The 15,634-nt window shown below is 42.0% G+C and overlaps 1 protein-coding gene across 12 annotated transcripts in view; it reads left to right on the top strand.

The window, feature by feature from the left end:
• WASHC2A (WASH complex subunit 2A) overlaps nucleotides 1–15,634 on the top strand; it is a 67,687-nt gene that overhangs the window by 33,746 nt on the left and 18,307 nt on the right. For 9 of the 12 annotated variants that reach the window (XM_077124589.1, XM_077124586.1, XM_077124579.1 and 6 more), the window contains 7 exons: nucleotides 158–244; nucleotides 3,296–3,397; nucleotides 4,837–4,968; nucleotides 6,961–7,130; nucleotides 8,634–8,736; nucleotides 12,053–12,205; nucleotides 14,214–14,396. In XM_077124589.1, the coding sequence (XP_076980704.1) occupies nucleotides 158–244; nucleotides 3,296–3,397; nucleotides 4,837–4,968; nucleotides 6,961–7,130; nucleotides 8,634–8,736; nucleotides 12,053–12,205; nucleotides 14,214–14,396 (930 nt within the window). The remainder of the gene's footprint in view (nucleotides 1–157; nucleotides 245–3,295; nucleotides 3,398–4,836; nucleotides 4,969–6,960; nucleotides 7,131–8,633; nucleotides 8,737–12,052; nucleotides 12,206–14,213; nucleotides 14,397–15,634) is intronic. The other 3 variants (XM_077124587.1, XM_077124585.1, XM_077124582.1) reach the window with 1 other exon arrangement.

Raw genomic sequence — 15,634 nt, 5'->3', positions numbered from 1 at the left:
ATTAATTTTATACATGTCCAGGTCCATGGCCCCCTGCTCAGGGCTGGTGCCTTAGTCATTGTAGGGACTTAGTATTTTCTGAATGAACGATTGAGTAAACCTTCCTTTCCAGGTGTCTGAATTGTTAATTCTTTTTTTTTTTTTTTTTTAAACAAAGGTTACCCTACCGTCCAACAGAAATCTCAAGCCCTTATCAGAAATAAATACTCAAAAAGGTTTATTTTCAGATGAGGAAGACTCTGAGGTATGGATTTTTTTCTTACTGCTGGATATTAGGTGACAGATATATTAGAACCTATTTCTGAATCAGGTTTTTCTAAGTAGAGGTATAAGATCTTTTAATAAATATCTCAGTTTTTTGTTTTTTTTTTTTTTGAAAATAATCTCTTCAGAACTCATGGTCTTTAGAAAGTAGTATGTATACAATGCTTTTCACTTTTGGGTTTGAATACAGGGCATATCCTGGGGGAAGTACTTTCACTTCAGGGATATACCTTGCACTGAAGACATCTGAGACTCTATTGAAAGAACTGTGGTTTGATGGAAAATCCATGCTGCTCGAAGTCTTGAGCTGTTTTTCAGAGATGCTTGTGCCAAAATTGAAATCAGCATGATGCTTCCTTCATCAACAGTGTTACTCGCCAAATAGTGTATGTGTCAATGTACATTCTGGCCCATGCCTTTTATTTTGCTGCAGATGGTGAGAGTTTGTAGGCTAGCCTTGCCTGCGCATGGCCCTGGTCTCTCCAGGATGGCCCCTGCCAGCTGTCAGAGACTTCATTGCTTTTTTTCAACTCTCAGAAGCCTTGGTCTTTTTAGGCTAGCCTGTTAGGTGGTTGGAAACCTGTATGAGAATGTAAAGCTAAGTAATAAATCCCTTCCCCAGAAAAATGTGTGGATATACAGAAGTTTATATGTAATTTCAAGAAATTGTGAACTTGAAGTTAAAACATCTCCTTGTTAGACTTTGCCCTCACAGCCAGGATCAACATATATGTATATAATTCTGGACCTGGGGCGATCACCCTTACTATAAATAAAACCTTTGTGGTTTGTATTTCAGTGAACATCTGGCAAACAAAGGATGGGAACTAACCCAAGTCTAGTTAAGCCAGACTCTGTACACACGGGCCCAGCGTGATGTGCCCTGGTGCCTGGTCTCATCCCCGTGCTCTCCCTGCCACAGCCACCCTGGCTTCAGTACTATTTCCTGGGCACACCAAGTGCAAACCCACTTGGGGTCTTGGCCCTGGCTCTTTTTTCCCTTTTCCCAGGGACTTTGTGGCTTAATTCCTCACTTATCTCAGGTTTTGGCAACATATTTCTCTGGGGGGCCTTCCCTGGCAACCCTGTATTCCATGGCAAGCCCAGCTGTGCAGCCACCCTGCTCTTCTTACCTCTGTTTTATTTTTCACCATGATACTTTGTGCCATGTGCCTTTATAATTTTGTTTATTTGGTTCCCATCTGTCTCCCCAACTAGAGACTACTCCATGAGGGCAAGGGTAAAAACCACATGTGAACAGTTTGATACTTATCCAGTTTCCCGGTTATTTATAGCTGTGAAACAGATCACTCCAAAACTTGAAGGCTGAAAACGTCAATGATGTTATTATCTTTCCTGGTTCTGGAGGCCGCCTGGGCTCAGCTGGGTCGCTCTTCCTTAGGTTCTCTCATGTGGCTTCAGTCTGGAGGCAGCTGGGATGAGAATCAACTCACATGTCTATCTGGTGCCTGGACTAGACGGACGTGAACATCTGGGGCTGTTCAGGCCATTTCTGTCTTGGTGTGATTTCTTAGCCTAGTGGCCCCCGGAAGCTGGACTTGCCAGGAGCAAGGGCCGGAGCTGTCTCACCTTTTGTAACCTGGCCTTGAAGTCGCACTGTTACTCCCTCCACATTCTCTTGGCCAAGGCAGTCACAAAGGCCCCCCAAGCCCCAGGGGAGGAATTGCCAACTCCATTTTTTGACAAGGGAACTAAAAGAATTGGTGAGTGTTTTAAAGCACATTTCCACCATAAAATGGATGTTTGTATTGGATACCGTCAGGCACTCAGGCCAGGAGAAGTAAAATCATGCAGCCTGGGCCAGCCAGACTGATGCTTCACCTCTGCCTCTGTCTCACATGCCTCTGACACCGGCCTGGTGAAAGCATTGTGGGAATTACATTTGGGGGACATATTTGAAGTGATGGAAATGTGTTTTTTCAGCACAAAATAAGGTCCAAAACCATGGTGTTGAAATTTGATTTTGCCCTTTGGTTTCTTTGTTTTGGTTTAGTTCTGTATTTTCAAAAAAGCAGCCGAGCCCTTTCTTTAAATGAAATCTTGTCAGTGGGTGAAGTGCAGGAGGGACACAGGAAGCCTGGAGCTTCTCCCAAATGGACTTTTCCACCCCACAGGGCACAGGCGAGAACCACTGCTCTAAAGAAGGAACTCTTCTCAGTGAACTAGTTAGGTCTGTATTTGAGGAGTAGACAGTGACCCCATAACTAAAAAAAAAAAAAACTATCCAAAAAGGTTTCAGAAGATGTGTTCTTTTCCCACTTAATTGTCTGGTTCTTCTCTCTAGAGGTTTCCCCTTCCAAGGGAAATGCTGTCCTATTTTGTGTTTCTAATCTGTGCAACTCAATTAGCAGATCTTTTCTTTGCCATATAGGCTGACCTTTTATAGCATTTTGAAAATTTCTTCAGGATCTATCTGAAAATTCTTTGCCTAGTGTGCAGTATCTCATGACAGTAGTTGAAGAGAAATAGCAAACATTTTAAAGTAAAAGTTTATTTTGTATTTATTTGAAAAAACATCATACCCTTAAGTGACAAGAGAGGGGTGTTACTGAATAAGACAGCCACTGAGCCTAGTGGCGGGGAACCCAACCTCTCTTTCTGTGATGGAATTGGTTCCTTTACTCTGATTCTGTGGGTAGAGAAGGGAGGCATTCTTATTTTTCAGCCCGACAGGGTATGCATTTAGGAAATTTCCTCCTGCCTAATGGCATTCAAGTGGGAATCTAGAAACCTCTTGATTCTGATGAGACCACCTGAGTTTTCAGTGTGGGCCTCTTCCTTCTTGCCCACAGGCCTTTGTCCCCCAACCCTCAGGACAGACTCCGGTTAATGCCCCTTTGAGGGCTGGCGTCAGACCCCTTTCCTCTGACCATCGATGAAGGGCTCAGATTAAGCCTGGACTTAATGACAGCCTTCGTGTCCTTGTCTTCATTGTTTTGTATTGAACTGACATTTAAAAAACTCTAATATATTCTTCTAACCTGCAACATTTCTCTTGATCTTCCAACAGGATTTATTTTCTTCTCAGAATGCTAGTAAGTCAAAAAGTACACCTTCCCTGCCTGGCAAACTCCCTACACCAATCTCACTTTTCGATGACGACGATGAAGAGGTAAACACTGTTATTGAAACACTAGATAATTAACTTCTAGATTGGTAGGAAACTATTGCTGTTGCAGTCTCCCAGCTGGAGGCTCATGCATGAGAAAAGTTGATAGGGAAATAGTTAAGCTATCTGAGGCTTATGCAACAAAATATTTTGTTTTTATTTTACTGACTTCTTTGTTATATTTTCTGAGCTATACAGTGGAAGGGACATTAGATTCTTGACCCAGTTCTTACAAAAGGTTTTATAGATTTCCATTTTTAAAAATCTGCCTTGAAGAAATACCTAGAGGTTGGATCTTTGTTATACCTAGTGAGGTGTATAGAATGTCATGGCTAAGGTGGGAGAGGAGAGGCTCTCCTTCTGCCCCCTCCCTGGGAGGGGAACTGAATCCAAACCGATGTGAGCGATTGCGCGGTGGCTAAGCACGTAGCCTTTTGCATCAGAGGCTCCTGGGTTCATGCCCCAGCTCCTCTACTTGCAAAGCAGGGGCCCTCAGACAGGGAGCGTAACCTTTCTGAATCTCCAGCACACAGGGTGGTGGTGACAGTTGAGCCAGGTGACTGGCATGGAGTGCTAAGCCCAGGCCTGGCGCCCAGTAGGTGCGTCGTGAGCATTGGCTCCTACCATTAGTGTGCCTGTTTGCCGCAAGTTCATTGTTTTCATGGCCCTTCCTCCCAGCCCCTCTAAGGGACCCCATTTCTCTGCAGGCCAAACCTGGGGATGTCGAGTATTTTTCCATCCTGTCTCAGGCCCGCTGAAGTTTTGTTCCCATTACCTTAGCGCCTTAGTGGTAAATACTTGTGCAGTACTTAACCGTACAAGAATTTACACATGACATTGACTGTTGTGATCAGCCCTTAATTGGCCAGTAATTTTATTTAGTCAGCTATTTCTTAAATTTGTACTGTCTCTTTAAAATTAATTAGATGCATAAGTCATAGCTTCCCTTTGTCCCAGGTTCATGTCTTTTGTTGATGTAAAAGAGAGGAGCAAGTCCCCTGTTTTTCTCTCCTTTTCCCTATTGCTCAAGTTTCTGACTCATGAAAGAGAAAGTTGCGAGCTGCTGTTTGTGTTGGGGTCTGCAGGGGTCTGCACTGCTGTCTGTCTCTTTCCACTTTGGGTCCACCCTCCTTTGCCACAGGAGGACGTCTGCTTCTGTGGTCCTGTCCTCACATGTGCTGCCTTCGAGCTCCATGGTGCCCTTTTGTGGATGGAGATTACTGCTAGGAAAGACTATCAGCCTATCCTAGATGTATATGTAAGAGAGCAGCAGGATTTACTAGCGTTTTTTGATTTTTTTTTTTCCAAAGGCATTAAAATTACCTGACTGGAAGTTTGCAGGAGAATGTGTTGTTTTATGACATGGGGAGAACGTGTTGTGTTTTATGACTCTGTGTTATATGTACGAAGTTGTCATCTCCTTCTGCCATTTGTTTTTCTAGGACAATTTGTTTGGAGCTACAGCCGTTAAAAAGCAGACATCATCTCTGTTAATTCAGAGTCAAGAGAAAGCAAAACTCTCTGAGCCCACCAAAAAGAAAGCCCCTTCCTTATTGTTTAGCAGTGATGAGGAGGTGAGTGAAGGTTGTACCTAAAGAAGAGGAAAAGATTATTCAGTGTAATTAAAGAAAGTGGCAAGACTCAACTGGTTTTTTTTGGGGGGGGGAGGAGGCAGGGGGGAGGGAGGGTCCATCTGTTTATATCTAGTGAGGTTCGGTTAGCAAAGACTACGTTCACAAGACTATTTCTTTTGGAAGGTATTTAGTATAATACATTAATTTAAAGATCAATCTTTTCAAATGGTTGTGAATAAATATGGCCTCCACACTGTAGTATATGTTCTAACCGGATTGAATTAGGTCTTAGTCCCCATTGCCGAATGGTTACTTTGTTTCATTAATCTAGAACTATATCCAGACATGTTTGAAGTATCCCATGCGCTGTTTAACTGCTTTTTCATGGGAGTTTTAGAAATATTTTCATTTGCAGTATGAATACATATTGGTAAAATCAGGGAAATATAATTTAGCTACTGTTCAAATTTAGCTGTTCAGGGAAAAAAAAACTTCTAAAACAATGATATTAAAATCCCTGAGCATTAAAAGTCTTTTCATATTATAATCATTTTTATTATAACATTGTAGGCAAGAGGGTTTGATGTGATAAATCTGAGATATGTTAATGAAAGCAACTTAAAAATGATGCAACATGATTTGCTTTTTTTGCTCAAAGTTGTTAAATTATGACAACATTCATTTTTTTTTCTTTTTTTAGCAGAACTGTGGTTATTTGCCCTGTAGTAAAGGCCAGTCATCATTATTATAGTGGCTCAGGGAAAATAAAGCATTAACTAAAGCTGAGAGCAAAAGTATGTGTAGTGAAGATAATTAGGGTTCTAGAAGAGTGATTCTTAGCCTTGGCTATCCATTGGACAAACTGGGGGGAACTTTAAAGAGTAGTGATGCTTGGCGCGGGCCACGACGGCTCAGCAGGCAGAGCTTTTGCCTGCCATGTCCCCGGGTTCGATTCCTGGTGCCTGCCCATACAAAGAAAAAAAAATGTGATGCCTGAGTCTCACCACCAGCCACTTGAATTAATGGCTGCGGGCCTGGTTGGTCACTGGGGTATTTTGAAACATTGATTCCACATGGTCACTGTTGAGCACCACTCCTCTCAAACTTAAGTGGGAAGATGTCGCCTGGGGAGCTTGTTAAAAATGCAGCTTCTGAGGCAGGAAGTCTGGGACAGGACCTGAGGTTCTGTGTTTCTGATGAGCAGATGCTGTTGGTCATGAATTTCACTCTGAGTGCCCAGAGCTCTAGCTGTGGAGACTAAAGGACCACTTAGGCCAGGTTTCATGGCCTTCTAGATTAGGAGGGATGAGCAGAGGTGGGGGAAGTTCAATAAATGCTTTCTGAAGGCCTGATTCAGACTTCAGTGGTCAAAGGTTCACTAGCACTGGTGCCTGCCGATGCAGAAAAAAAAATGTTCACTAGCAGCTTTCATCACATCCTGTTTGATTGTGACTTTCATGACTTTTTTATCCTTTTTTTTTCAGGCTGCTTTGGAGTTTTAAAATATCAGTCTCCCCAAAAGTTGAGAGTGCTTGCTTTTTTCACAATCCTCTCCCTTCTCATCCCCCCACTATAAGTAATTTTGATCTCCTAGAATAGGTTCCCTTATCCTAATGCGGGGCAGAACCATGGAGAGGAGAAGCACACAGTCGATAGTGGAGTGAGCGAGATTGTGAAAATGCCTATTAGGACAAAGAATCTGGTTTTCTAGATTTGAGAACAAAGAAGAGTGTGTGGATATGAACGTTCTTTAAGAGTTCAGTACACTTCTTTCAATATTGAAATACACCTTAACTAATGTTAATTTTTTTTTTTTTTTTTTTTTTTTAATTTTACATGGGCAGGCACCAGGAATCGAACCCGGGTCCTCGGGCATGGTAGGCAAGCATTCTTACCTGCTGAGCCACCGTGGCCCGCCCTGTTAATTTTATTTTATTTACCATATTCCTTAATCTGAATTGCCGCTGAAATTGTAATGTATTTTTTTTTCAGGACCAGTGGAATATTACTGATTCACAGAAAAACTCGGCAACTGACAGCAGGTCTAGAGGAGGGCTTAGGGACTCTGGGATCACCCAGAACCGAGAGTCCAAGGCGGTGAAAAAGACCAGCCTGTTTGAGGAGGAAGACGAAGATGATCTGTTTGCTATTGCTAAAGACAGGTGAGACGCTCTTCACAAGAAATCACATCATCAGTGTCGGTGGTAACGAGGGACAGCATCTGGTGCATGAGGCGTCAGTCACCTGGGGGTGACATACTGGTCATGCAGCACCATGTCCGTGCGACGAGAATGTCTGCTTCTCATTCCTAGGAGCAGGAGATTGTTCACCTTACAGTATTTGCACTTCATGCCTCCAAGATGAAGCATGTTATACTTGTAGCTCCTTAACTGGTTTCTTCTGCCTGTTATATATATTTTTTTAACTCAACATTTCTTTTTCTTACTTGTCAGCCTGCCCTTCTTGTTCTTGTTTTTCCTGTCTGGGATATTCTAAAGAACATAATGTTTGCTCTCTTGAGTTTGCCATTGGGATAGAGCAACTTCTCAGCTTTGGGAAGCATCTTGGTAGAGGGGTGTTCTCTGCTGAGCTGGCCGTGCCCACCTGTTGCTGATGACCCTTAGATGATCTAGGCAGCCCACCCTCTTAGTACCTGACCTGAAGCTAGAGGGACATTCAGCATGAGCCTCGGATGTGATTGATAGTGAAACATGCTGCCAAATTACCTGCAGATTCAGAATCACTCCCTGTGAATTTTTTTTTTTTAAGAAGCATAAATGATTACTTTGAAATTCAACAACCTCATAAAGAAGCAGTTGATTGGAAGCCTGAGTCCTATGCCTTGGTGTGATTGTTAGGCTTTTATTTTGATTTTTAGATTTAAAAGTACTTCGTCTTCTGTTTCAGAGTATTGTGATCTCATCAAACATCACTGTTTCTACTTTAGGCCCCTGTGAGTTGACTGCTAGGTCTATCTTTGATCTCTTGACACCTTGACTTAGTGGTTAAGAAAACAGGCTCTGGAATCCCAGTACCTGAAGTAGCTTAAAATTCTGGCCCTACCAGTTCTTCTCTGAATAACCTTAGGCAAGTTACCTAACCTCTCTGTGCCTGTTCCTTCATCTGCTAAACAAAAATAATAGTAGTAACTCTCATAAGGTTGTTGAGAAGATGAAGTGAAATCGAAATGTGAAATTCTTAGCGCAACAGCTGGTATGTTGTGAGCACTCAAATGTTACCATTTACCATCATAAGTGCAAAGAGATAGCATTTCACGCCATTATTTTTGGTGTTCTCTTTTGGATGCTCTCTTCCTTTATTACTTGGCCAGGTATTTTCAAGACTCAGTATAAGTTCTCTTTTATGAAGTCTTCCGTAACCCAAGCAGAAGAAAGAAAGAAGAAATAGTGTACCTACTCAAATGATTAGGGGTGGCACTGGACTCCTCCACACATGGGGAAGGACAGAGGCCAGGACTTTAAGATTTTACAACTTCCAAGTTTTTTTCTATTTGCTTTAACCTGTATGAAGTCAACAGACAGCTCGGGCATTTTGGCGATAGGCGATGGTGGTGTTGGGATTCCGTTAGTTGTGACCTGGAAGGAGTATTGTATTATTTTTTTACATCATTTTCCTCTAATTTTGCCGTTTGCTTCTTTGTGTAGCCAAAAGAAGACCCAGAGGGTGTCGCTCCTCTTTGAAGACGATGCTGACAGCGGAGGCTCTCTGTTTGGCTCTCCTCCCACGTCCATTCCTCCAGCAGCAACGGTATTCTTAGCCCCTCAGACCCGGGACACATCTTTGAGGTTGTGTTACATGAATGGTGGTACTGTCCCAGTTAGCGCTTGAAATCCGACCTTTTAGGCTCAGTCTTGTGGGAAAACTCATTTGCATCATTTTAGAAAGTAGTCTTGTGGCTAACGGTGTTTTGCAAATGAAGCACACGTGCAAAGCCTGCATAAAGCAGTTCTTCCATGTCACACAGCCTGTGCAGTATCAGGAGTCAGGGCAAGAAACTGAGATTGTGAAGTCTCTGAGCTTAGCCCCAGCTGGCCTGTCTGAAACATACCTGCTTTCCTGAAATTCTGCTAGCATGAGACCAGGCTAGTTAAGCACAAGGTATTCCTTTCTGGGAGCACGTTTCAGTAATGACACCTTGGTCCTGATTTGTATTAATAGGCATTCAGTGGCTGTTAAGTCTGAATACCCTTCTAGTGGTAAACTCCGAAAGCACCACTGTTACACATGACCTAAGCTAAAAAACCTAGTCTTCCTTTATAATAGTCATACTTAAAGGGGCATAAAAGGTGTGAGCAAAGTTTCACAATAGTAATGTTTTTGTCGAGGAAACTGAGGTGTCCTGAGGTGCTGTCACTGGCCCATCAGTCTACCTTCCCCAACGCATGTCCTGTGGGCAGCTGAGTGAGTGTGCTTAGATCAGAGGACCAGGAAGGAGTATTTTATTGCCCCCTGGAATTGCTGAGCACCCCAAGGTGTAATTTAGGACTCTATAAGTTATTTCCCATGGAGACCTTCACCTGAGCTGGGTTAGGTTGAAAGGCTAGGAATCACAGCCCCCTCCAAAGCCTGCTGTGACCACCTCCTACCCCAGCCTCAGACCACTCCAGTTTGTGTGTGTGAAGCAGAAAGATACAAAAGACAGGGAAAGAGGAGTAAGCCCCTGACCTTCCGTGTGGGAATTGCCGGAGTCCGAAGTGGCAGCTCATCCTCATGTGCTTGATGACCAACACAAAGAAGACACACTCACCCACCCTGGCAAGGGGCAGTGGAATCCCTGAACTTGCACAGCCCTAGGGATGTTGTCCCTCTTTGAGGATACAGTTGAAGAGGAGATGGGAGTACAGGAGTCTATAGCTTCCCTTTCCCTAGAGGCTGTTACTTGATTCTCCTTCCATACCTCCTGAATACTTTTGTTTAGAGTTTAATTTTAATTGCATAGTAATGCATGAATGCATTCTTTATGAAGGTTAAAACGTGGCACATGGAGTGCTGAGTCCCCCTTCCACACCCCTCTCTAGCTGTAATCATTGGGAACTGTGTGCTTCCTATCCTTTCAGACCTGTTCCTAGACATTTAGGGCATATATTTTTTTATTTAAATGGGATCATATTATACTTTTATATATATCGTTTTTTATACTGCTCTACCTGGATCTTTGTACTGCTGCAAAGTGTCCCATGGTGTAACTGTATTGGGACATGTTTGACCATTTCTCTGTTGGTGGAATAATCCTTCACTGTTCTGTCAGTTTTATGGCAGGGATGTGTCTTCCCATCCTGCTACCTTGTCATCTCTAGACAATCTGGCCTCCCTGTGAATGTTCTTTTCCTTCAGTCTACTTTCCTTCCTGAAGCCATAGTTCCCAGAGACAGAAACCAGTCCTTGTTGAGATGCCTTAGCTTAGCTCCTGGTTGTCTTGTTTAGACTTGTCCCACCTCCTTTGCCTTGTACTTTAGCCACACAGAGTAAATCACTTAGTCTCAAAACACCCCAGAAAGGAGACTGTTACCTCTCTTGTCTGCAAAGTTCTTCATATATTCAGACGTAGTACAAATGTTAACCTCTCCTATGAAATCTTCCCAGACAGGCACATGCAAGTTAGTGAATTAATAACTCTCTCCTCAGCACATTCCCATCAAGTTGGGTTGCACAAGGCTCTTTCAGCATTGGAGAGCAGAGCGTGTGTTGCTTTCCATGGGCTCTGGAGCTCACTGCTAGTGGCTCTGAGATGCTGTAATCATCCATACTTACTTCTAGTGACTCCCTGGTTAAAAGATTTGGGAGATCTGGTGTGAATAATAATAAATAATAATTTCTACACTGGATAAATAAGAAAGTTTAATTTTGAAGGCTCTAGAAATGTAAAACTTCTGGTAACCTGTTGTGATTGTTAAAAGAAAAGTCAAGACATGCATCTTAAGTAGTTGATCGACCTGCACACATGTTTCTTTTTACCATCTGTGAAATAAAATCACCCTTAGACAATAGTAGAAAAAAAGTTGTTTTCAGTTTAGGCATCCTAGAATATTTTAAACTATGTTAAATATGGCTTGTCGGTTAGCCAGCCAAGAAAATAGATTTCTTAATGTAGATGAGCAGTCACTGTTTCTTCAGAAAGATTTAAAATCTGTAGTTAGGCATTTTCCAAGCTTAAAAGAATATAGTTATGTGTGGGCCACGGTGGCTCAGCAGGCAGAGTTCTTGCCTGCCATACTGGAGACCCGGGTTCGATTCCTGGTGCCTGCCCATGAGAAAAAAAAAAAAAAAGAACATAGTTATATGAAGGGAGAAGGTTTCCCTGAAATTAAGCCTTTTTTTTCCTAAAGCCTCAATCAACTTGCATCTTGCATCTAGATTACATACAGTTTTCAAAGAGTACAGCGTGTTCCACAAAATTTTTCCTTTTGTGAATCAGTTCAGTGTTGTCTTATCTCTTCTGAAATTTTTTTGTAGGCTTCCAGTCTTCTTTTATTTCAAGCTCAAATGATTTTGCATTTTCAGGACCTCTTCCTAACAATAAGTAAAAAATCCCCTTAACCCTGTTCTTCTTACTTATTCATAATTTTTTTTCCTGTTTAAGTTAGTAATGTCCTTTAGTCTCCCAAGTCTGCCGTCCCAGCTTGATTTAGACAGTGTTTCAAAGCTTCTTTCCTTATATCACCTATTCTTGTTAGTATGTTGGAGCTACATTATTTTTTTCCTTAAGAACTTGTTGATAAATCATTTATCCCAGGGAAGCTGATGCTAACTCCAGGTAGAGCATGTAAACTCCACGTCCTAATCTGAAAATCCCTTCCTCTCAGGTAAGGAACAGATGGAATATTGGCCAAAGATCTTTCAAAGTTGTGTTGAGCATCTACTTGCTATAAAACACTGTAAGTGGCTGTAGAAATTACTAAATGTGCTGTTAGGCAATTGTACAAACAGGTGTTTGGTAGCTATTAATTCAAATTAGGAAGAAAGTAAGGACCAGGTGAAGACAGAAATAAGATGCTTGGAAGAATGAAGTAGGCACAGACAACTTTGGTTATTTTTGAGTATGTCATTTTCCTTCTTTCGGTAGGACACGGAGACAGTCCCTCAGGCAACACCTGTGTTGTTCAGTGATGAAGAGAAGGAGGCACCATTTGGAGTGTTGCCTGTGAATAAGGGGCTTGAGGGTGACCTCAAACCACCAGAATTTGGGAGAACTGGTATGGCCGAGGAGTCAGAAAAGGTACCCTTTCTTGTGTGCTCCATTTTGTCTGTCTCTCATGTCTTGCTTTTAAACCCACAAACACATACACAGCCTTCGGTTTTCCTACCACAGAAAACACATGTTCATTTGTAGAAAACTTTGAAAACACTGAAATGTCTGAAGAAGAAACTGTATGTTCCCACCATCCAGGGAGACCCATGACAGCTCCTCTTGCCATCGTGGCCCTTGTTGGGTGCATTAGGGTTCTCAGGAGATATTTGTAAATATTAGGAGATTTTATAAGAACTGGATCACACGATAGGGGATGGGCAGGTTCAAATTCCATAGGGCAGGCTGCAAGCTGGGAATTCTGATGAAGGTGTTCAGTGAATTCCCCCGGAGAAGATAGCTGGCTGAAGTAAGTCGTCTGTTATGACTCTGAAATCATCACTTCTCCTTTCATTCAACCTTCAGCTGGTTGGACAAGTCTTCTCTCATTGCTAAAGGTAATCTCCTCAGTTGATTGTAGGCGTCATCAGCATAGACGCAGTCACCTTAAGTCACCTTACTGATGATTTAAGTCCACGGGATGTCCTCACAATGACAATCAGGCCAGTGCTTGCTTGACCCAACAACTGGGTACCATCAGCTGACCAAGTTGACACATGACTTAACCATCACAGCGCGTGTATGCAGCAACGTGCTTTTTTCCTTTTACACATTACTGTTGTCATGTTGTGGGGGCACAGTATGACTTTCTTTCTGCTGAGTGTTCATTCACATTTTATTTTTCATTTCAGTGTTCTGTCTACACCTTCGCTTTTTCTGTACCCTTGGTTCTCTTCCAGTTCCCACCTGCACTTGAATTAAAATGCCAATTTTGATGTATCATTCTTTTTTTCACTTAGTTGACATTGGCTGTGAATTTCAGAGTACAGTGAGTCTTGTATCTCTTTTAACTTTGGCTTTCTTCTCCTGGACTGCCTGTTGTCCCTGGCAGACAGCCAGGCAGTAGAGCAGCTGCTGCATCTGGGAACCAGCATCAACAACTTTTCTGTCTCTTATGCCTCTTCTTTCTTCCTAACTCTTGTCCAACAACTTAGCTTTAATCTCTTTCCTAGGGCCTCTGTGAAGACTGTTGTTTTTGCTTTTCTTGGGGAAGCTCCTTGAGGCTGTGGCAGTACAAGTATTTTATCAGGACCTCTGTGAGCTCTTCCCTGTCACAGCTGTGCGCACTTTTCCTGCCCTCCTGTGGGACTTGTGCTGCCCTGGTTGCAGCCCGTGCTGCGGGGCTCCACTTCCATGTCGTTCTGGCCTCTCCCCTGCTCAGGTCTGAGCTCCTGGAGGATTGGGATGGGGCCTTCTTGCCCACTAGCACTTCTGTGGCCTCTTTACCATGTTGCTTGTGCCAGGGCCTTTATTAGTATATTTTCTTCTGAAAAGTGTCTTTTTTTCACAGTTTAACTGTACTGAAATTGGATGTGCCTCATGGTCAATGGCATGCCATAGTTTAATTGGGAACCATTTTCTCTTTCTTGGTGGCACACGTGCAACTATCGCACATCTTACAGTCAGTGGCTTCTTAGCTGAAATGTAGTACTTGTTGAATGAATAATGCATTTCAGGATTATTAAAGAGCTTCTCCTAATTGCTGATCCTAAAATGTGAGTATCTATTCTTTGTTTGATTAGTTTCCTTTAGGATTTATGTATACAGTAAATATATGACCAACTCCTAATCATTGGCATTTGTGTTTTCTCTGTGACTTAGGAGTTTTTCCTAGCTCATGAGCAGTCTTCTGCAGATCAGGGTTATAACATCTCTGTCATCACTTGATTGGAAAGATTATCTTTGGCTATAAATTATCCGTATTATGAGATTCTCTGTGGGAGCAGCTCGTTCAGAATTGACCTTATTTGTTACCTGGGAGCAGGCATGGTTAGCCAGGGTGCCCTGCACATGCACATATGGTGCTTGGGAGGCCCCATATGATGGAATTTATATTTCCAGGTTTTACCAATTTTTTTCTTCTTATTTCCGTTTTCAGGAAAGGCCATTGACTAGATCTGCTCAGGAAACAGTCCAGCATTCTGGTTTGTTTTCTTCACCATCACCATTGGTTAAAGGAGCCAAGGATAGAACCAAAACTGTTCTTAGCTTATTTGATGATGAAGATGATAAAACTGAAGCTCAAAACAGCATCCATACTCTGCAGAAAGAAGTAGGAAAGGTGAGCATAAGAAAAATCAAGGATAAAAGAATCTCATTTTATGGCACCAGCTCTGTCATGAGTTTCTTGGAGAAATCTTAGCTCTAGCTACAGAGTGTAACTGTTTCTCTTGATTGTTTATGTTTGGAAGTCTAAATCAGTGACCCTTACTGCAAAATCAGCCAGCATTGCTGGCTTTGGGATCAGAATTTCACCTTCCTCACTTTGGACATACTACAGAACCTTGTTTTGACTGTTAGAAAAACTTTGCCCCTTTTTCAGTTATGGGGTATGAGTAAAAGGAAAGGGGAATCAGGCTAGATGTGTAAATCTAAATGTTTCTAACATTTGCTTTTAGAAACATAGGTTGGTGATGAACCTTTCATGTCTATTGGTGCATCAGCAAACTTTTTATGTAAAGGGCCAGGTAAGAGTTATGTCAAGCTTTGCAAGCCCCGTGGGCTCTTGCAACTGTTCAGCTCTGCCATTGGCAGCATGAATGCAGCCACTGAATACATGAAAATGAAAGGGTGTGACTGTGTCCCACTAATGCTTTATTTACAAAAATAGGCAATGATAATTCTGTGAGGCATTTCCCTTATATCAAAATCAGGCAAGTACATCACAAGAAAACTACACACCAATCAATATCCTCTCTTTTTTCTGAATTTGAGAACATGTTAGTGTACAAAACAATTATGCATAAAACACAGGATTCCCATATACCATCCCACATCTTGCGTTGGTGTGGAACATTTGTTATCATTGGTGATATCACACTTTAATAATTATACTATTAAATAAAATCCATGCTTTAACTTAGGCGTCACTGTTTGTAGTTTGTATAATGTAGATTCATGGCTTTTTTAGAAAAACGGTTATTCTGTTACCATATATATAATCTAACATTCCCATTTTTAATGATATTCAGATATATATTTTGATATTGTTAATTGCAGTCACAATGTTTTGTTAACATCACCACCATCCAATACCAAACATTTCCATTGTTCCCAGTAGGGGAAGCCTTAATTTCCCATTCCCTATCCCACCCCGTAACTCCTGGTAACCTGTATTCTAGATTCTGGCTCTATGAGTGTGCTTATTCTGATTGTTTCAAATTAGAGCATACATTGTTTTTCCTTTTGTTTCTGGCTTATTGCACTTAACATGATGTCTTCAGGTTCATTCATGTTGATGCATGTATTAGGACTTCATTCCTTTTTCTGGCTGAGTAACGGGAAGGGTGCTGGTAGCTG

The sequence above is a fragment of the Tamandua tetradactyla genome, chromosome 13, assembly GCF_023851605.1.
Source record: "Tamandua tetradactyla isolate mTamTet1 chromosome 13, mTamTet1.pri, whole genome shotgun sequence".
In the NCBI taxonomy this organism is placed as follows: Eukaryota; Metazoa; Chordata; class Mammalia; order Pilosa; family Myrmecophagidae; genus Tamandua; species Tamandua tetradactyla.
Note: the sequence above shows the minus strand (reverse complement) of the source record. Positions and strands in the feature narration are given on the sequence as shown.